This window comes from Wolffia australiana, chromosome 8, assembly GCF_029677425.1.
Source record: "Wolffia australiana isolate 7733 chromosome 8, ASM2967742v1".
Lineage (NCBI taxonomy): Eukaryota > Viridiplantae > Streptophyta > Magnoliopsida > Alismatales > Araceae > Wolffia > Wolffia australiana.
Window position 1 is genome coordinate 13,115,138 of NC_135842.1, and position 21,381 is coordinate 13,136,518.

At 42.3% G+C, this 21,381-nt stretch overlaps 1 protein-coding gene across 2 annotated transcripts; it reads right to left on the minus strand.

Moving 5' to 3' along the window:
• Positions 1 to 127: 127 nt before the first annotated feature.
• On the minus strand, positions 128 to 16,406 carry LOC144706573 (uncharacterized). Of its 2 annotated transcripts, none has more exons than XM_078579566.1 (9): positions 16,282 to 16,406; positions 16,013 to 16,213; positions 15,787 to 15,904; positions 15,568 to 15,638; positions 14,144 to 14,183; positions 14,006 to 14,061; positions 13,849 to 13,937; positions 520 to 625; positions 128 to 438 (listed from the first exon to the last, which is right to left on the minus strand). In XM_078579566.1, the coding sequence occupies exons 1-9, from the start codon at positions 16,391 to 16,393 to the stop codon at positions 329 to 331; spliced, it is 903 nt and encodes a 300-aa protein (XP_078435692.1). In that variant the 5' UTR covers positions 16,394 to 16,406; the 3' UTR covers positions 128 to 328. The 2 variants fall into 2 exon arrangements, with proteins under 2 accessions (XP_078435692.1, XP_078435691.1); XM_078579565.1 differs by having other exon boundaries at positions 14,144 to 14,186.
• Between the last annotated feature and the right edge of the window lie 4,975 nt (positions 16,407 to 21,381).

Consider the following 21,381-nt stretch of genomic DNA (forward strand, 5'->3'; position numbering starts at 1 on the left):
AGAAACCATAATACATTTAAAAATTAAGCTCGTTTATGATTCAAACTCAAGCTTACTTGCAGCCCATTCAAATCCAAGCTCGTTTAATACACAAAAATTAAAGTCAATTCACTTGCAATAAAGTATCTTCAGAAACCTCATGAACAGAAAAATGCTATTACAGTGTTCAGAGTATATTTTTTCATCACAGACTCCAAGTTTCAAGTTTCTAATCTCATTCAGGGATTTTTTTTCAACCCTCAAGAGAATCATGTCTTCTTTAAGAGGGTAAAATAAAACAAAAGTAGATGGAAAACAAAACCTAACTGCTTTGAGCTCCATTTCTTAGCTACTTGATTCCATTAAGCGCAATGCGATAGCTGACAACGCCACTTTCTGTCTCCAGCGCTAATTTGTTCATCCTTATGAGAGCCAATATATAAGACTTCCCCTTGCGCCCTGGAGTTGGGTTGAGGGATATTAATAGGAAGCCCAACAAGAGGAAGAACCAAATGATAAACTCTGAAGAACGCTACTAACCGAGCCCGAGTTCCTCAAAATCAGCTTCTTTGAATGAATCACGATGCTTGGATCCATTGAGCTTGGAAATCCCCAGATTGATCTTCATGACAGCCTCTTGCAAATCCTTTATGGATGACGATTTTGGTTTTTAACTTAGAACATCAAAGATTTGTTTTCAACTAAATGAAAGGACGAGGAATGAATAAAAGTACTTCAAAAAAAAAGAACCTATTCGCAGTTTTTTATAATTAATTTTCTTTACTAAATTGTTCAGATAATCAAATTCTTATACTAAAATGAATCACAAAACTTGGATTTTTCCAGATCTGGATGAACACAAATTCTTATCCGGGAAATTCATGTGAAGCTCATGGACGGTCGTACTGAGGAAGAGATGGCAATCATTCATGTGTGCAGGATCATCTGGAAATGGGAGGTTCCTTTAGAAGGCGATTTTTTGGTTGGGTGCCACTCAGGCAAAGACTTATCACAAGAATCTTCACGACAGCACGTCTTTTGTGCAGAGATGGTGAGGAAGATTGGTCTCATCTGTTCTTGGAGTGCGCTTTTGATACGATCCCGGGTCGAGATCATGTCGACCCACGCTATTATTTGACAAACGAATTAGACATTGACGCTCTCGATTGATCGACTACGTCCTAACGTTCACAGGTAGATGAGTGTCCGAGACAGGTGAGAGGGAGAGATGGGGCGAGGTTCCTTTGGAGGAAGGGAAAAACGGAAATGGTCGGGAGAGACCAAGCAGTGGGTAGGAATTGGCTGGGGACGAGCTGCCTGAAGACACGGTGAAGTTGAGACGATCACAAGGATGGGGATGTGGGGGGGGGGGGGGAGTCATACAGTCTTTGACTGTATACTTCATAGCCTCACTTCCTCGTTCACAGCACGTGACCTCCACAATTTCTATGCACTCAGGGAGATAAGCAAAGCAACAGGGATACACGTGTGACTGTCATCAATCTGTTTGGTCTTATATTGTTACTGGGTCAGCGAGGCTAGAACTCATTGCTATAGAGAAGTCTGAGGTGCACGATATGCAGTCTAATCAACAGGGATCTGAGTTATCCACAGTGATTAACCATGGAATCCCAGAGTCTATGAGGTATACAGGATTAAATCTGCTGCATTGGAGCAAGTTCATTGAAATGGTGCTTGAAGGGAGGAGACTAGCTCATCATTTGATCGAGGAAGTGACGCCTTCCAATTCTCGCCATGCAGTGTGGAAAGCAGAAGATGCCACTGTTATTACATGGCTTCTCAGCAGTATGTGTGGGGATCTTATATCAAGATATCTTTTAATTCCAACTGCAAAGCAGATCTGGGATAAAATTCATAAGAGTTGTCCACAGACAAACAATGATTGGCATATCTATGAACTAGTTACAAAAGCAGTCCTTCAACAAGGTGACAGAACAGTTCAGGAATATGTATGTGAGCTTCAAGCTCTCTGGGATGAGATGGACCTTTACAGGCCTATAGCTGAAGCAGACTGTCCCTGTCGGCATTATACAATGAAAGTGATAGGATCCTTGATAGGATCCTCAACCTATTTAGGGGTAGTTTCGTCTTGTTAACCAACAGGGGCATTTCAGTCATTTGGCTATTATGTATTTCCTTTAAATAGGGATGCCCTCCCTTTAGGAGGGCAGCCAAGAAGAAGAAGATGAAATAGGTGTTCTAGCCTCCCTCTCCTCGTCTAGGTCTGGTCTCCCTCTCTCCCTCAACAATCCCCTGCCCTCATAATAGTCTTTACTTCACCGCGTCTTCAGGCAGCTCGTCCCTGGCCAATTCCTACCCCCCTCTGCTCGGCCTCCTCTCCGATCCTTCCCGTTTCACCTCTCTACCCCGGGAATTTCTACCTCGCCTCGTCCTCTACCCTCCTTCCGATACGAGCCTAGATCAAGGCTTGTATCAGAAAGATCGTCTGTACAAGTTTTTGATGGGATGAAATCCAGAATATGACTCTATGCAATGCCAACTACTTAATAGAGAAATAGTTCCAAGCTTGGAACAGGCTATACAGCATGTTCTCAAAGAAAACAGCCGTATAAAGTCGTCTATGGTATCAATGGGGGCTATCGGTACTGGACTTGCGGCTACTACCAGGAATAATCAGAATCAATCTTCCAAGCCCTGTCCACGTCAAGGGAATAATCAGAATCAGCAAAAAGGGAAGTCTACCTGGGAGACCAGGGAACCAGTGGTATGTTCATACTGCAAAAGGAGAGGGCACAAGAGAGAAACTTGTTGGGATCTGCACGGTCGCCCAGATCAACAGACCCAAGTACATGTCGCAAAGGCACATGATATAGCAGCAGGAGAGCAGCCATCTGCAGATGGTGATGACGCTTCTCATCTTACTCTCACTGATTTCTATGCACTCAAGGGGGAGCTGGAAAAGTTGAAGAACATGGTGTGTCCCCCAAGCACTTCTATGGCCTGCACTGGTGAGCATTCCTTGAGTGTTACCCATGATTTATGTCAACCCAATGATTGGATAATTGATTCCGGGGCAACCGATCACATGAATCCTTTCCGTTCTACATGTCTTGGCCACCGTCGTGTATTGACGGCAGGAGGAGAAAAGCTTCCTGTTGCTGGTATTGGAACTGTCAAAATTAAAAATCTGGGATTACTCAGGAATGTCTTGCATGTGCCTTTGCTTAAGGCACAATTAATTTCTCCTCAAAAATTGGTCAAAGACTCCTCTCACTCTAACTTTTTAACTTTTGACAAGAAGCTGAACCTAAAGACTGGACCAATTGAAGAGAAGGGTGGATTGCTGAACATGAACGGTGGTGTCGGTACTGTGCTGATGACAAATGGAGGGAGGACTTCAGGAGAAGACAATCTTTCCGAAGTAGAACAAATTAAACTATATCATTCTCGCTCGGGACATTTATCTTTTAAACTTTTGGGAAGAAAGTTTCCTACTTTTTCACCTAATGTGGACTTATCCAAACTTATATGTGATGCACGGCAGTTAGCTAAGCATAAAAGATCTTCATTTAAAAACAGGCATGAGAGGAGTATCAATCCGTTTGATCTTGTGCATAGTGACGTATGGGGACCGTGTAGTATATCGTCACTGAATGGTGCTCAATGGTTTCTTGTACTTATTGTCACTGTACGTGCCTCGCATGGGTATATCTTCTCAGAAACAAGTCTGAGGTAACAGAAATTATTAAGCACTTTGTCACTCTGGTGAAGAATCAGTATGGTGTATTGATGAAGAAATTTTGATCTGATAATACCAGAGACTACTTTAATGCAACGCTGCAGACATTTTTCAAGATGCAGGGTATTGTTCATGAGTTGTCCTGCAAATATACTCCACAACAGAATGGAGTAACGGAGAGGAAGAATGGACATATCGTTGAGACGACCAGAATTTTACTTATTCATCAAGGTGTGCCTAAATTTCCTTGTGGAGAAGCTGTATTAACAGCTGTACATCTGATCAATCGTCTACCATCTAAAGTTTTGGGCTATAAAAGTCCATTAGATCTTACGGCTCAATTTTTTCCTTCTCTCAAGATGAGAACAGGTCTGAAGCCAAGAATCTTCGGGTGCACAGTATTTGTCCACCTTCATAATCCTGTCAACAAGTTGAGTCCAAAGGCCCTTAAGTGTGTCTTCGTTGGATATACGTCGACACAGAAAGGGTATAAGTGTTACCATCCGCCATCAAAGAAAATGTTTATTTTGTTTGATGTTACATTTAATGAGCTAAAAAAATACTATGACAAATCTAGTGATGTCACTGGATCTAGATCACAAGTTGAAAGGAGCCTTGAATTACCAAATATGGCGTGGTCACCAGCTACAGATACTAATGATAAAAGAGAAGTTACTGTAGAACCATTTGAGGCTCGAGTGGAGACAATCGAAGAAGAAAGTCCAATACATGTCCAGTCAAATGCAGATAATACTTTAATTGGAAGTACAGAGAATGATAGTGATGGATCTTTGTTACATACAGACATGGGGGAAGAGCAGAATGCGCAAACTGGTCAAGTTCTTCCAAAATCTGATCAAGGTTGGCCGATTGCATTAAGAAAGGGAAAGAGAAAGTGTACACAATTCCTATTATATCCGATGTCACACTTCGTACAGTACTCGCATCTTTCCCAAGAATATCAAGCCTTTCTTGCAGGAATTGATGCAATTCCTACACCAAAGACAGTGGAAGAGGCCTTGAAGAATCCACATTGGAAGGAAGCTATGGATATGGAGATGAATGCGCTGCTCAAGAACGACACTTGGGACATTACTACTTTGCCTCATGGAAAGAAGGCTGTGGGATGCAGGTGGGTATATACCGCCAAATACAAAGCAGATGGTACGTTGGAAAGGTATAAAGCAAGATTAGTGGCAAAGGGTTATACTCAGGCATATGGCATTGACTATAATGACACCTTTGCTCCTGCTGCAAAGTTGAACACAATACGCACTGCAGTGGCAGCTAATTTTGAATTGAAAGTTATATCAATATGATGTACAAAATGCATTTCTCCATGGAGATATAAATGAGGAAATCTATATGGATCTTCCTCCTGGATATTATCAATCTAGGCGCAAAGGTCAAGTGTGCAGGCTGAAGAAGGCACTATATGGATTAAAGCAGTGGCCAAGAGCATGGTTTGGGAAGTTTTCACAAGCTATGAGAGGCATGGGATATCAACCTAGTAATGGAGATCATACCCTTCTTGTATATGTTGATGATATTGTTATTACTGGCAATGATGAGGAAGAAATTACCATTCTAAGTCAAAAACTCTCTCAGACATTTGATATTAAATCTCTGGGTTGTTGCACTATTTTCTGGGAATTGAGATCGCATATTCCCCAACTGCTATCTTTGTATCTCAAAGGAAATATATACTTGACATCTTGGCAAAAATGGGTATGACCAACTGTAAACCATATTTTGTAACCATTGATGCAAATTTGAAGCTTGGATTGTGTGAAGAAGCTGCTCCTGCTGATCGTGGACAATATCAAAGACTAATTGGTAAACTGATTTACCTTCAACATTACAGTGGGACTTTTGAGTCAATTTATGCATCATCCCAGAGAACCTCACATGCAGGCAGCATTTAAAGCACTTGCTTACTTGAAAGGCACTACTGGACATGGCTTGGTATTTCGGAGAGGTGGGCGACACATGCTTGAAAGGCGTATACTGATGTCTTAGATCGTCGGTCAACCACTGGGTACTGTACATTCCTGGGAGGTAATTTGATTACATGGCAGAGCAAAAAACAAAAAATGGTAGCACTATGTGCTGAAGCCGAATTCAGAGCTGTTGCTAAGGGAATTTGTGAGATTCTATGGATCAGAGGTATTCTACAGGATCTCAACATATCACAAGACGGCCCCACAGTATAGTATTGTGACAGTAAGTCAGCTATTGATATTGCCCACAATCCAATTCAACATGATAGAACCAAGCATGTCAAGATAGACCGGCATTTTATTCGAGAAAAGATGGATGCCAAAGTGATTCAAATGAAATACATCCAGTCAGCTCATCAAGTGGCGGATTTATTTACGAAAGGTGTTGCAGGAGTATTCCGTCGACTATGCTCCAAGCTGGGCATGCAGAATATGTACCTACCAGCTTGGGGGGTGTCAGCCGGACTACTCCTGTTTCATATTTCTTTCTCTCATGTTTTCTATATTTGTTATTTCCGTTTTTAGACTAATGGGCCTAACTATCGGCCCAATACGTGTATCTTATAACCTGGTATTTAAACCAGGCTCGTGTAGTGAAAATGTGTGGTTTTCTATTGTTCAAACAGGAGCTCCATTCTCGTCTAGGATTTCCATCAGTCTGCTGGAGACACCTGTGTTCACGGTCGTCACTCCGGTCGCACTGACCATTGATGCATGTTTCAATTACGCATGTTTCCCTTTAAATAGGGTGTCCTCCCTTTAGGAGGGCAGCCCGAGAAATGTTCATTGTTGGAAGTACCCGTCCCTCCTCCCCCCTATGTCAGAAACTCATCCCTCCCCCTGCAGTCCCCGTCCCTCGTGATTGTTATCCTCTTCAACGTGTCTTCAGGCGGCTCGTCCTCAATACCACTCGGTCTCTCCTAGACCACTCAGGGAATTCACTTTCTTTGCCAAATTACATTGGAGACGATAAGTCCTGAGTGGAAAAGGAAAAGGATAACACTGAAGAACAGGAGTGTTGATTAATATGAGAATCCAAGAACAAGACTGACAAATCTCATGGCTCATACAAACATCAAGGAAAATGATAGAATTTGGAAGAGGATCAGTTCAGATCGATTCCCCTCCCTCTGCCAGCGGTAGCCCACTGCTCCAGCCCCGGTCACGCTGACCATCCATGATCTCACAAAAGAATGTCCGATCCTCTTTCCCAAGCTGTTTCTCCCTTTAAAGGGCTTCTCACGTGCGGACTCTGCTCCTCTCTGTCGTTTCAGCCTTCTTCGATGCGTACATTTGAAGAAAGAGTCAACCAGCCAGAAAACTTCAGGGATGGACATTACTTCAACAAGGCCTTATGGATCTCTCTCTGTTAAACATCTAATTTCATCCTTTTCTATTTTGACACACATGTAAAAAGGTGGGCCATGAGTTATAAATGGCCCACCTATCTCTCTCCTACTTTCTCTTCCTTTTTCCTTTCTCTTTTCCTTCTTTTTCTTTCTTTTTCTATCGCTCCCCAAAGAATGACCTTTTTGCCCCTTAAAATAGCCGTTGGGGCAACGGCTATATGACCGTTGCCCCCAACGGCTATCTTGAGAAAGGACTTAGCCTATAAAGGAAACTCTTTCCCAACCTGTTTATATGTGAGTTTTTTCCCCTTTTCTCTGTATCAAAAATCTCAATAAACTTCTTCTGCATATTTCTCATTTGTCTCAAAAAGGCCTCATTTGTCCTATCTGTTCCCAAAGGCAGAATTCTCTGCATTCTTCACATGGTATCAGAGCAAGGTTGATTCATTCAACCTTCCCTGACGAAAGGAGCTCCATAGTCTGCAAGTCTGCAAGTCTGCAAGCAAGTTCTATCATCATATGGGAAAAAAGGCTGCTTCCAGGAAAGTTTCCAAGCAGGCCAAAGCTTCTGCATACAGCTCGGAAGAAGAATCCTCTGCAGACGAAGTGCTTCATATATATGATTATACTAAGAACAGACTGGTCATACCAGATCTGGATCTTAAGTATGATGGTACAAACGGATATAGTTGGATGAAATTGACCGAAAGGTCACTGGTCGCCGCCTTCATGGGTGACCATCTTACTGATGATTCACCACCTACCGATAGGCTCAGATTGAAGCTTTGGCGCGCAGAAGAAGCATACATCACCAACTGGATGGTGAGAAATATGGAGGTAGAACAAAGAAATCAGTATTATCTAATGGATGTTGTTGCAGATATATGGAGGGAAATCCGTAAATCCTGTGCAGAAATGCAAAACGATTGGAGGGTGTATGACCTCCTTCTTCAAGTAAAGTTCATCCGGCAGAAGGAATTATCAGTAGCTTCATATGCGTCCCAACTCAAGGCAATATGGAGGGAAATTGATCAGCTATGGCCAGTCTCAATTCAGAATCTCGAGTACTGGCAAAGGGAGATTAAAGTAAGAACACTTACCTTCCTCATGGGCTTAAATTCTGAATATGAACGTCTCCGATCCCAGCTAATCCATCGGAAGAAATTCCCTACATTGGAAGAAGCGATCTCGGAGGCAACAAGTGCCGATTGTAGAAAGAAGATCAAGCCGCCAGAAGGCCAAAAGCAACAATTATCGACTGAGCCCTCTGTCTCAGTAGCACATGCCGCTAAAAAAGAAGAGTCAAGAGAAAAATCGTCTAAGCACGTGTCTAAGGAAGCAACCGGCACAGAACCCGTAGTCTCTGCGCCTACTGCACCAAGCCAGGACATCATATTAAGGAGTGCCGGAAGCTGGCATGGAAGGAAGACCTCAAAAGAAAGGGTTATGGAACCCAGGAGCAAAGAATAAAGCCTATGTTGCATCCTCCAGCAGTCAAGTGGGAGAAGCACCAAAGAAAGAAGAAGGAGATATTCAAAAGCTCATAGCTGAAGAAGTCGAGAAAGTATTCAAGAAATTCAGCTCCGCGTCTCTCGCCCAATCAGGTGAATATAAAAGTATTGCATTTACTACATATGAAAATCTTCAATCTCATGGATGGATAGTAGATTCTGGAGCCACAGATCACATGTCACCTGATAAATCATGCTTTGAGGAATATAAAGTAATAGATGATAATCATGTTGTCTTTACTGCCAATGGTGGGATTCTAAAAGTGGCAGGAATTGGGAAAATAAAGATTAAAGATGTATTACTACAAAGTGCTCTTCATGTACCAGGACTTAAAGCCAACTTGTTGTCACTACAACGACTAGTGGACGACACAGGTTGGAGATTTATATTTGACTCATCTAACTGTTTTTTGTGTGAAAAGGAAACCGGCCAGAAGACTTTATCTCCTAGAAGGCAAGGGGGACTCCTGCTAGTGGACGGACTAGAAGGACAGAGGACTCTGGAGATGGTTCTCAACACTCAGTCAAGAAACAGTATTTTCTTACTGCACAGGAGACTTGGACACCCTTCCTTTCATCTTCTGAAACAAGTGTACCCTGATTTGTTTAAAAACATTGATATCCAAAGATTGGTTTGTGAGTCTTGTCAATTTGCCAAGCATAGAAGATCTCATTTTTCAAGAACTGATCATAGGAAGAAATTTCCATTCGATATGGTTCATAGTGACGTTTGGGGTCCTTGTTCTACTACAGGAAGATCGCAGCACCGATGGTTTATAATCTTTGTGGATGATTACTCAAGATATTCCTGGATCTACCTGCTTAAACACAAATCAGAAGTCCCAACCGTGATCATCCGATTCATCGAGTTGATCAATAACCAGTTTGGGAAAAGGGTTAGAATACTTGATCTGATAATGCAAGGGAGTATTTCAGTTCTGAAGTTAATCAATACATGAATGATCATGGAATTATCCATGAATCCTCACGTGTGAACACTCCTCAGCAAAATGGACTTGCTGAAAGAAAGATTGGGCACATTATGTCTTCAGCCAGATCTCTATTATTTCAAGGAAACTGCCCCAAGACTTATTGGAGTGATGCTGTGGCTACTGCTGTACATCTTATCAACCAACGCCATCTAGAACCCCGTCATTACTGTCACCGATTGATCTATTAGCCTCAAGTCACCCAGAATTATCTCTTCATACAAATTTGGTTGCTAAAGTATTTGGGTGTGTAGCATATGTTTATTCCCACTTTGCAGGAAAATTGGACTCCAGAGCTTTCAAGTGCATTTTTGTGGGGTATTCATCTACTCAGAAAGGTTATGTGTGTTACCATCCTCTTACTAAGAAAACATTTGTTACATGAGACGTGAAGTTTGATGAATACAGCATGTTCTACAATGAGGACATCGATCTGACTGTTATTTGGAAGTAAATGAAACAGGAACAGATTTAGATACGGAAAATCTGGGATTTAATCCATCTGAAAATTCCTCTCCAGCTATGGATCGAGCGGAAACGGCTGAGGACAATCCAGAGTTAGATGGAGAACAAGAGTTTACTCAGATGGAGAACGAGGAAGATACTCATGAAGACCTTTCGCACCAGCTAATCAAGGTTGGTCTATTGCCATCAGCAAGGGTACTGGAATGCCGCAGTAAGAAATTATATCCCATATGCAATTATGTGTCTTATGATCGTCTGTCCTCAGGTTACAGAAAGATTGTTCAGGTACTACTGACCACTGTCCTTCCAAGAAATGTTCAAGAAGCTATGTCTCAAGCCGAATGGAAAACTGCTATGGATGACGAAATGTTGGCATTAAGGAAGAATGGTACATGGGATATGGGCCCACTCCCAGAAGGAAAGAAATTGGTTGGTAGCAGATGGGTATATACGATTAAATATAATTCAGATGGCTCTATTGCAAGGTATAAAGCTCGACTGGTGGCCAGAGGATATACCCAGTCTTATGGAATAGACTATCATGAGACATTCGCTCCAGTCGCCAAGCTGAATACAGTAAGATTAGTAATTGCACTTGCAGCCATGCATCAGTGGGATCTTTCGCAATTTGATGTTAAAAATGCATTCCTACATGGAGAACTGCAAGAAGAGGTATATATGGCTCCTCCCCCCGGTTATCTATTGCATGAAAACTCATCATATGTGTGTTGCTTAAAGAAATCTCTGTATGGATTAAAGCAATCCCCAAGAACATGGTTTGAGAAATTTTCATCTACTCTCATATCAGTTGGATACTCACAAAGTGAGGGTGATCATACCCTATTCTTCAAACATGGCCAAGACTCCAAACTGGCTATTTTAATCGTCTATGTTGATGATATTATCGTTACTGGCAACGATATCAAGGAAATTGGAAATCTAAAACGTCATCTGACCAGCAACTTTGATATTAAATCTTTAGGTCAACTCACTTATTTTCTTGGTATTGAAGTAGCTTATTCCAGGATCGGCATTGTCCTATCTCAACACAAGTACGTCCTGGATCTACTCAAGGATACAGGTAAATTGGATTGTAAGCCAGTAAGCACTCCAGTGGATACAAATGTCAAACTTCACGCCAAGCAGAGCGACAAGGCCGACCCCATCGATAAGACATCATTTCAGAGATTGATTGGCAGATTACTCTATCTAAACCACACAAGACCAGATATATCCTTTGCTGTGAACTCTTTAAGTCAGTATATGTCAGATCCACGACAGTCTCATCAGACAGCAGCTGACCGTATTCTCTCCTATTTGAAAGGGACAATTGGGAAGGGTCTTCTATTTCAGGCAGGGGGAGACCCTACGGTTAAAATCTTCACCGATTCAGATTATGCAAGCTCTCTGGATGATAGTCGATCTACATCTGGATACTGCAGTTTTTTGGGAAGAAATTTAATCACCTGGCGTAGCAAGAAGCAGCGGGAAGTCTCAATATCGAGTGCTGAAGCAGAACTCAGGGCTTTAAAGAAAGGTGTTTGCGAAGGAATGTGGCTTAACGATATTCTAACTGATTTAAAACTCATTCCTCCAAAGCCAATCATCTTATATTCTGACAGTCAATCAGCTATTGCTATGGCCAAGAACCCGTGCATCATGATCGTACGAAGCATGCAAGAATTGACAGACACTACATCAAAGAGAAGATTAATTCTGGACTCATCAGTCCAGAATACATACCATCACCGCAACAGGTGGCTGACATTCTGACCAAAGGACTACCAGGAAGACAGTTTCAAGATTTGGCGTCCAAGTTGGGCATGATTAACATCTATGCCCAACTTGAGGGGGAGTGTTAAACATCTAATTTCATCCTTTTCTATTTTGACACACATGTAAAAAGGTGGGCCATGAGTTATAAATGGCCCACCTATCTCTCTCCTACTTTCTCTTCCTTTTTCCTTTCTCTTTTCCTTCTTTTTCTTTCTTTTTCTATCGCTCCCCAAAGAATGACCTTTTTGCCCCTTAAAATAGCCGTTGGGGCAACGGCTATATGACCGTTGCCCCAACGGCTATCTTGAGAAAGGACTTAGCCTATAAAGGAAACTCTTTCCCAACCTGTTTATATGTGAGTTTTTTCCCCTTTTCTCTGTATCAAAAATCTCAATAAACTTCTTCTGCATATTTCTCATTTGTCTCAAAAAGGCCTCATTTGTCCTATCTGTTCCCAAAGGCAGAATTCTCTGCATTCTTCACACTCTCCATAGTGGAGGATTCACAACAGAGGCAGAGTGGGGAAGGCTATTTGCAGCTATGGGCCATTAGCTGCATTGTAATGTGATCATTTTCAAGGGGAGGACAGCTTTGATGGACGGCAACATTCAAGAAGGTGATGATCTTGTAGCAAACTGATAGAACCCCACTTCTTGCCCAGCAAGGGGAGCGCTGAAGTTTCTCCAGAAGGCAATAGTAGTTTCACAAACACACTAGCAACAAGGCAATGAGGTTTGATAGATATGAAGAGGATAGGAAATGGGGAGTGAAGGGACTCCGGGAGGCCGAAGACGTTCGCCTTTCATCGTGACGCCTACAATCCAGCCGCCGGTTCTCCTGGAGGTGGCAGTAGGAAGAGGTGGAAGGAGGTTAGGGCAGAACGAGAGGGAAGAAAATTAAGGAAAGGGAGGTAGAGGCTTACGACGGTTTTTTTTTCTCTCCCTTCTCTTATTACTCACAGAACTCTGTAAGTCATAACAGTGGGCCGAAAATACAGGGGGTCGTTTGGCCCCCTGCTGCCGTTGATACCTCTTGATCGGTGTCTCAACACACACGGGTTGAGAAGGAAAAAATAGGGGGGAGGATTTCAGCCATCCTTGAAACATGTTTATATATGTATAGTAGTGTCAGGTTGATCATAGATTTCAGGTGCCCTTTCCCTTTTCGTTCGAATAAAAGAAAAAATTAAATGATGTCACCAAGAAAGTGGCGACTACTCTGTTATTATTTGCTCACTTGATTTTAGGATTTTGTGACCAATAAGAAAAAGGATTTTACCGTATCATCCCTGATTTGACATTTCTAACCAGGGTTTGTCAAGAAGAGTGCGCTATCCAACTGGTACAATGACAAGTCATCTTCGTCATCGTATTCGTCCCCAATCAGAATGACAAGGACAACATCTTCATCGTCATCATCATCCTAGCCACAGAGGAATGACGAGGAAGATCATAACTCATCATTGGACTCATCAGCATACTTCTTTAATTGAAAGAGTAAAATAAAGCAAATGACAAGAAGATTCCTCGTCGCCCATTGACAGTTTGCAGACGAAGGACGATGACATTGACAAATTCCTCATCATCATACTGACGAAGATGAATAACGTAAAACCATCCTGCGAGCAATGTTTCCGATAAAAAAAATATCTAAAAAAGACAACGAAAAGGAGGCCTAGGGCACAAGGAAAGCTTCTGGAAGACCTATAAATAGGAAAAATGGCAGTGAGAAGGGGACAATAATGTTGACTAGAGCTTCAACAGAGAGAAGCCCCTCGAATGCTGTATAATTAGGAGAGCGCCACAGAATTACTACGTTCATTTACTTTTTCTTGAACGCCTTCTATGTTTCTTGTCTATTTCTTCCTAAAATTCTTCTCCAATTTCAGGATCTTTTCTTCCATTGATTGGGGAATTATCAATAACAAACTCTGGAAATAATGACCTCAGAACACTACGAATAAATCTTAATCCTCTCATTAAATAAGTAAGAAAGATGAGAGTATCTTCGGTTTGAAGAAAATAGTTTAAATCAGTGAATAAAATCTAAGAGGTGTACCTCCCATGATGCCAGACTCTTTACATATGCAGGAAGATTGTTGTAGTCATTTCTTGATATATCTATCGAAGCTATCGAGTCAAATGCATCTGCAAAATCCATTCACTCAACATTCAACGATATGTTTAATTCTGGATTGAATCCTTTCTTCATATACCTTCCATGAGCTGGGACTCTTGAGATGAATACTGGAGTGCCTTGTCATCAGTTGTCCTGTTAACTTTCCGAGTTTAATAAATTAAATCGTAAAAGGGAATTCTATCAACGAAAAAGAAGATAATATAAGTAGTTATACCTGGAATCTAGATATCCTTGTGAAATCAGTGAATTGTCTTCTGCTGAAACAAATGCCCGATTCCAAGTGAAACTCAAGAAATCTTACTCCGTATATGAATAAAATGACCATAAATCATTAACAGTATTAAATCAAAGCGATATATATGATTTAATTGCAGATGCATACAACTATAGCATTGCCAAAACATGCCCAAATCCTGAAAGTGCAAGTCGAGCTGCTTTAACTTATTAAGACCCAATCTGGCATTTGTCAAGATTTAAATGTATTAATCATCCAAGGAAGAAGAGCAGAAGAGAAATCAGTCAAATAACCACTCAACTAACTTTAAATAATTATTTTTATTATTGAGAGGATATAAATTAACTAGACCTGCAATAGAGGCTACTGTTCAGATACCAAAACCGAAAATGAGTATTGGATATTGATAACCATAAAGATGTCATGCACTATCCGGAAGGCATGGGCAAAACCGTTATCCATGTCTGTTCATTGTTATCCGATAGCTTATATGAATGAAATAACTTTGCATTATGTTATCGGTTATTGGCAGTGTAATCAGTGAGAGTTTTGGATTTCGGATGATTTACCGGTTCATATAGGATTTTAGATATTTTCGTATGAAGTGTTGGATCAACATAAACCTACATTTAAAGGCTATGAGATCAGTATCATTATCATCTAAAACTATATTGTTATCCCAGCCCATCCCAGGGCTCTCGATACATGTTATCGTTATCCGATATCCAGCACAATGCTGTTATCTGTTATTGATATCGGTAGCACACCACTTTTCTGGGTAATGGATATCGACTACGGGTACCGTTAGTCTCATCCTACTCGCAAATTCTTCGCAATCGAAGAAAACCCATCCCACGGAGGGACTGCCACTAAAAGCTTTCCAGTGATTACATTGACTATTATTATTCTTGTTATTGTGAAATTAATTTTTTCTGAAATATTATAATTCTGAAATGATAAGCAAGCAAATCCTGCAAACAGCCAGATTATCTTTGATGATTCAATTTTTTTAAAAGACAAATTAAGGCGGTCCTAAAGGTACACATGAAGAACACTAGAGCTCTACTCATACGTGGTGAACCCCTTCCATATCTGTTTACACCTCGAGGGAACAATGTCGCCAAGAGGCCCTCAACCTTGCGGGCAAGCACATCCTTGGAAACCTTGTGCCCCTTAAATTCTCCCTCATTACGGTGTAGCCATATTGCCCAGAGCATAGTCATCACTCAGGCCTGGCCTTTGATAGGTCACTTGCTGTGACATTAATACAGTCCTTAAGGTTTCTACCAGTATCAGATCCAATATAGACTACATTATTGAATTGGAATCCGAAACATAAAAATAATGAGCATCTAAAAAAACAAAATTGTGAACGTAAAGTGTGTGCCGGTGATGAAACATACCTTCGCCGGCTAAGGTGGCCAGACATGCATCTGAAAAACCTACACTTCTCAATGATTCCGATACATCGAATCTTATAATGGTTAGGGTAAATTAGGTCAGAGAAAAAAAGGGAAATCGACTGAACATTCTGAAACTGATCTCCATCATAAGAATAGTCTCAAAGTCGGATGTGAAAAAACAATGCTTCCCTAACTGGGCAGGAAATGTGCAAAGGATACAGGTCGTCTTCATCCAGACCCACAGTCGACGATGTAATCTCCAATTCATGCTGAAGAACACGGCCCATCGGATCGACATTCAACTCCTCATCGTCGTCAAATCCATCTAGGTCACTCTCTGTCACATCATCAAACATAGTTCAGAAAAAAAAAGAAACCCCATTTCATAGAATCTTCACTCAATTGACGCCGTGAAAATGAAAAACCCAGAAACCCTAATCATTACCGGGGACAAATCCAGAAGCGGAAAGACGATCCTGGATGAGATCCACGTAATTCTGGTTCAATTTATACACTTCGCTCATGTGCCCGACGAGCTCCGCGACAGAAACAGTGCCCATAGCCATGTCCTCGAGCAATTCCAAGTCCGAAGCCGCGGCCGACACTCTCTGGTTGAGCCTCTGGGTGAAAGAGGCCGTCGCAGAATCTGCAAAGAGGCGACAATATGCCAAGAACAGCGATGGATTTGCAAAGACGGAGTTTGAGGAATCAAACCGAGCGGAATCGGGCGACGGCGGAGGGAATCGGTAAGAGCGTCGGAGCTGGTCTGGATGTGAGCGAGGAAAGCCGACATCGCGCCATGGAATCGGGAGATTGAGCTCTCCATCTCTACAATTCTTTCTTCCTCTCTCGCTCGAACAGCCGAATATAAATACGTTTGGGCGGGAGTCACTTCCCACCGTTGGATTAAATCTCAAGGGTGGACATTTTTCCATGGGTGATAACTCTGATTTTATTACTTTATGAAAGTAAGATAACATTAAATGATTTTCTTTTTGAAGAAAAAGATTCAGTGATTGATATTAAACTTCTCAGAGGGATCACTTAGTTTGGAATCAATTTTCTTTGAAGAAGGGAATTTTTTTTTGAAGAAAAGCATCACTTAGTTTGTAATTGATTAACGCTTCCCTTGTATAGAAAATTATCATTCAACCATGACACCAAAACCCAAAAATTCTCATACCCTCTATCTCTAACTTTCAGGCTTTCTCTCTAGCTCTCATTCCTTTCCTCTCTTATTTTCGAGTTCTATCTCTCTCATTCTCCCATCCTCCCTCTAAATTTTTAGACATAGCAATTATCTAAAAATTATCTAAATTTTTAGTTATTTGTAGACGAGATTCAGCCGTCCAACATCCCAATTTTTAGAGTATCGTTTAAATAGTCCCCTCCAGGTTTCGTTCCTTCCCATTTTTCGTCCACGTCCCGTCCCGTCCAAAACCGTCCCCTCCAATAAATTCTCGTCCCATCCAACATCCCGGGACAAAACAAGGCGTGTGTCAGCATTAGACCACTAAGAATTTGACATGTGGCAGCTGGACCTGTCAGGCGCATACTATACTCGCACGGGATGAAATAACCGTCCTGTCCCCCGTCGAAGGCCCCATATGGGATGATTATTTCGTCCATGGACCCTGCAATCGTCCCATCTGGGGACGAGCGGCCAATTCTTTGTCCCGTTTATCGTCCAAAGTCCTGGACGCAACGATTTTTTCATCCACGGACGAAATTACCGTCCCGTTCGCGTCCCTGCACTATACATGTCTCTTTCATTCTCATTCCCTCTCTCCCTATTTTTTTAATCTCACTCATTCTCACTTCCTCCCTCCCTTTAATTGTGTAATTATATCTATATATTCCTCTCACTCTGTCCATCTTTATTTTTTATTTATCTCTCTCTAGTGAGGACGGAGTGAGATAGAGGGAGGGAGGGAAGAAAGCGAACCAGATGGACAGAGGAAGAGAAGAGAGAGTGAGGGAAATAGACAAGAGTGAGTGAGAGATATATATTTGAGAGAAGAGCAACTTTTACTATTTATTTATTGTCATAGAAAATTCACACGACCCTGCAAGTACACCGCATGGGCCTTTGTGCGGTGTTCTGTATAATTTATATGGGGTGTGTGGCGTGTAAGTTGAAAATTGATTTGGACAACGCTAACTATCACTCCTACCCTGTCCCTAATTATTGACCTCTCTCTCGAAATCTCACTCAGTCCCTCTCTAAGTTTCTGATTCTCTCTCTAGATCTCACTCCCTCCCTCTCTATGACTTTTATGATTTTCTCTCTAGATCTCACTCCCTCCCTCTCTACTTTTCTGATTCTCTCTAGGTCTCACTCCCTCACTAATTTTTCTGATCCCCTCTTTCAGGATCTCACTCCCTCCCTCTCTAGTTCTCTGATTCTCTCTCTCTATCTCACCCACACTAATTTTTCTGATCTCTTTTCTATAGATGTCACTCCCTCCCTCCCTCCCTCTAATTTTCTGATTATCTCTCTAGATCTCACTCCATCCCCCTCTCTAATTTTATGTTTCTCTCCCTAGTTCTCACTACCTCCCTCTCTGTCTAATTTTCTGACTCTCTCTAGTTCTCACACCATCCCTCTCACTAGTTTTCTGATTATCTCTCTAGATCTCACTCCCTCCCTCTCTCTAGCTGTTTGATTCTCCCTCTAGACTGCACTCCCACCCTCTACCAATTTTTTCGTGCAATTCCGACTCTGGGCTCATATCGGAGGGTAGTAGACAGGAGGCGAGGTAGAATTTCCCGGGGTAGAGAGGATTAACGGGAAGGATCCGACGGAAGGCCGAGAAGAGGGGGTAGGGATCGACTGGGGACGAGCCACCTAAAAACGCGGTGAGATAGAGACAATATCGAGATCAGGGATCGTAGAGGGAGAGAGGGAGGCCAGACCTGGACGTGAAGAGGGGAGACACTAACACTTGTTTCTTCTTCTTCTTGGCTGCACTCCTAAAGGGAGGGCATCCCTATTTAAAGGAAATACATAATAGTCAAATTACTGAAATGCCCCTGTGGGATAACATGACGAAACTACCCCTATGTAGGTTGAGGATCCTATCAAGGATCCTATCAATTTTCTGATTCTCTCTCTAGATTTCACTCTCTTCCTCTCTTTTTTGAGCCCCTCTCTCTGAATCTCCCTCCCTCCATCTCTCTAATTTTCTAATCCTCTCTCTAGATCTCACTCCCTCCCTCTCTCTAATTTTCTGATTCTCTCTCTAGATCTCACTCCCTCCCTCTCTAATTTTCAGATTCCCTCACTATAGATCTCACTCCCTCCCTCTCTCTAATTTTCTGATCCTCTCTCTAAATTTCACTCCCTCTCTCTCTCTAACTTTCTGATTCTCTCTATAGATCTCTCTCCCTCCCTCTCTGTAATTTTCTGTCTCTCACTATATCTCACTCCCTCCCTCTCTCTAATTTTACGATTCTCTCTCTAGATCCCCCTCCATCTCTATCTAATTTTATAATTCTCTCTCTAGATCTCCCTCCCTCCCTATCTAATTTTCTAATTCTCTCTCTAGATCTCCCTCCCTCCCTATCTAATTTTCTAATCTTCTCTCTAGATCTCACTCCCTTCCTCTCTATAATTTTCTGATTCTCTCTCTAGATCTCACTCCCTCCCTCTCTCTAATTTTCTGATTCTCTCTCCAGATCTCACTCCCCCCCTCTCTAATTTTCTCATCCCCTCTTTAAAAATCTCACTCTCTTCCTCTCTAATTTCTTGATCCCCTCTCTCTAAATCTCCCTCCCTCCCTCTCTCAAATATTCTCATCCCCTCTTTCAAAATCTCACTCTCTTCCTCTCTAATTTCCTGATCCCCTCTCTCTAAATCTCCCTCCCTCCCTCTCTCTAATTTCTCATCCCCTCTTTCAAAATCTCACTCTCTTCCTCTCTCTAATTTCCTGATCCCCTCTCTCTAAATCTCCCTCCCTCCCTCTCTCTAATTTTCTAATCTTCTCTCTAGATCTCACTCCCTCCCTCTCTCTAATTTTCTGATTCTCTCTCTAGATCTCACTCCCTCCCTCTTCCAATTTTCCGATTATCTCTCTAAATCTCACTCCCTCCCTCTCTCTAATTTTCTGATCCTCTATCTAGATCTCACTCCCTCCGTCTCTCTAATTTTCTTATCCCCTCTCTCGAAATCTTACTCCCTCCCTCTCTAATTTTCTTATCCCCTCTAGGCATTGGGGATCGGATCGGATTGGATCGTTCGAATCTTGATCAACAGATTCGAACAAACAAAAGCCAATTCGAACGATTTGTTCGAATCTTTCGATCGATCAGACCCTTTGTTCGTGTTCGATGGAAAGTTTCGAACGAACAATTTGGTTCGTTCGTGTTCGATTGCCATTTGTTCAATCTTGTTCGAAAAAGTTCGAACAATTTCAAAAATATGGCCAGCGACTGCTAGCGACTCTCTCTGGCGGCCGCTGACCGGCGCTGGCGGCCGCTTGCCGGCGCTGGCGGCGCGCTGCGGCGCTGGCGGCCGCTTGCCGGCGCTGGCGGCTGCTGGCCGGCGCTGGCAGCGGCTGGATGGTTGCTGGCTGGTGCTGGGCGGTCGAAGGCCGGCGCTGACGGCTGCTGGGCGCCGCTGGCGGCCGTTGGCGCTGCCGGATTCGAACATTCGATTCGATCCGATTCGAACGTGTTCAAGTCGGATCTTATTCAAACATTCGATCTGAACAGCCACCTTGTTCGAACAATCCAATCCGAACAGATGCTCAGATCGGGTTCGGATCGGATTTGAGCGGGGCAGATCGGTGTTCAGATTCGATCATTCGAATGCCTGATCCGATCGAACATTCGAACGATCTGTCCGAATCCCTGAAGCCTAATCCCCTCTCTCGAAATCTCACTCCCTCCCTCTCTAATTTTCTTATCCCCTCTCTCAAAATCTCACACCCTCCCTCTCTAATTTTCTTATCCCCTCTCTCGAAATCTCACTCTCTCCCTCTCTTTAAATCTCACTCTCTCCTCTCTCTAATATTCTGATTCTCTCTCTATAGTCACTCTTTCCCTCTCTCTAATTTTCTGATCTCCTCTCTCTAATTCTCACTCTCTCCTCTCTCTAATATTCTGATTCTGTCTCTAGAGCTCACTCTCTCCCTCTCTCTAATATTCTGATTCTCTCTCTAGAGATCACTCTCTCCCTCTCTCTAATTTTCTGATCTCCTCTCTCTAATTCTCACTCTCTCCTCTCTCTAATATTCTGATTCTGTCTCTAGAGCTCACTCTCTCCCTCTCTCTAATATTCTGATTCTCTCTCTAGAGATCACTCTCTCCCTCTCTCTAATTTTCTGATCTCCTCTCTCTAATTCTCACTCTCTCCTCTCTCTAATATTCTGATTCTGTCTCTAGAGCTCACTCTCTCCCTCTCTCTAATATTCTGATTCTCTCTCTAGAGATCACTCTCTCCCTCTCTCTAATTTTCTGATCTCCTCTCTCTAATTCTCACTCTCTCCTCTCTCTAATATTCTGATTCTGTCTCTAGAGCTCACTCTCTCCCTCTCTCTAATATTCTGATTCTCTCTCTAGAGATCACTCTCTCCCTCTCTCTAATTTTCTGATCTCCTCTCTCTAATTCTCACTCTCTCCTCTCTCTAATATTCTGATTCTGTCTCTAGAGCTCACTCTTTCCCTCTCTCTAATATTCTGATTCTCTCTCTAGAGATCACTCTCTCCCTCTCTCTAATATTCTGATCCCCTCTCTCTTATTCTCACTCCCTCCCTCTCTCTATTCTTTATAACTCTCTCTCTAGATCTCCCCCCCCCCCTCTCTCTACTGGA

What these genes read in the sequence shown, in the direction of transcription:
- LOC144706573 (XM_078579565.1), bottom strand. Translation starts at nt 16,393, where the DNA reads ATGGAGAGCTCAATCTCCCGATTCCATGGCGCGATGTCGGCTTTCCTC. An exon ending in GGTCTGGATGAAGACGACCT is followed by an intron (nt 15,639 to 15,786) that starts GTATCCTTTGCA and finishes AACCATTATAAG; the next exon opens with ATTCGATGTATCGGAATCAT. An exon ending in TTTTGAGGAACTCGGGCTCG is followed by an intron (nt 439 to 519) that starts GTTAGTAGCGTT and finishes ACCCAACTCCAG; the next exon opens with GGCGCAAGGGGAAGTCTTAT.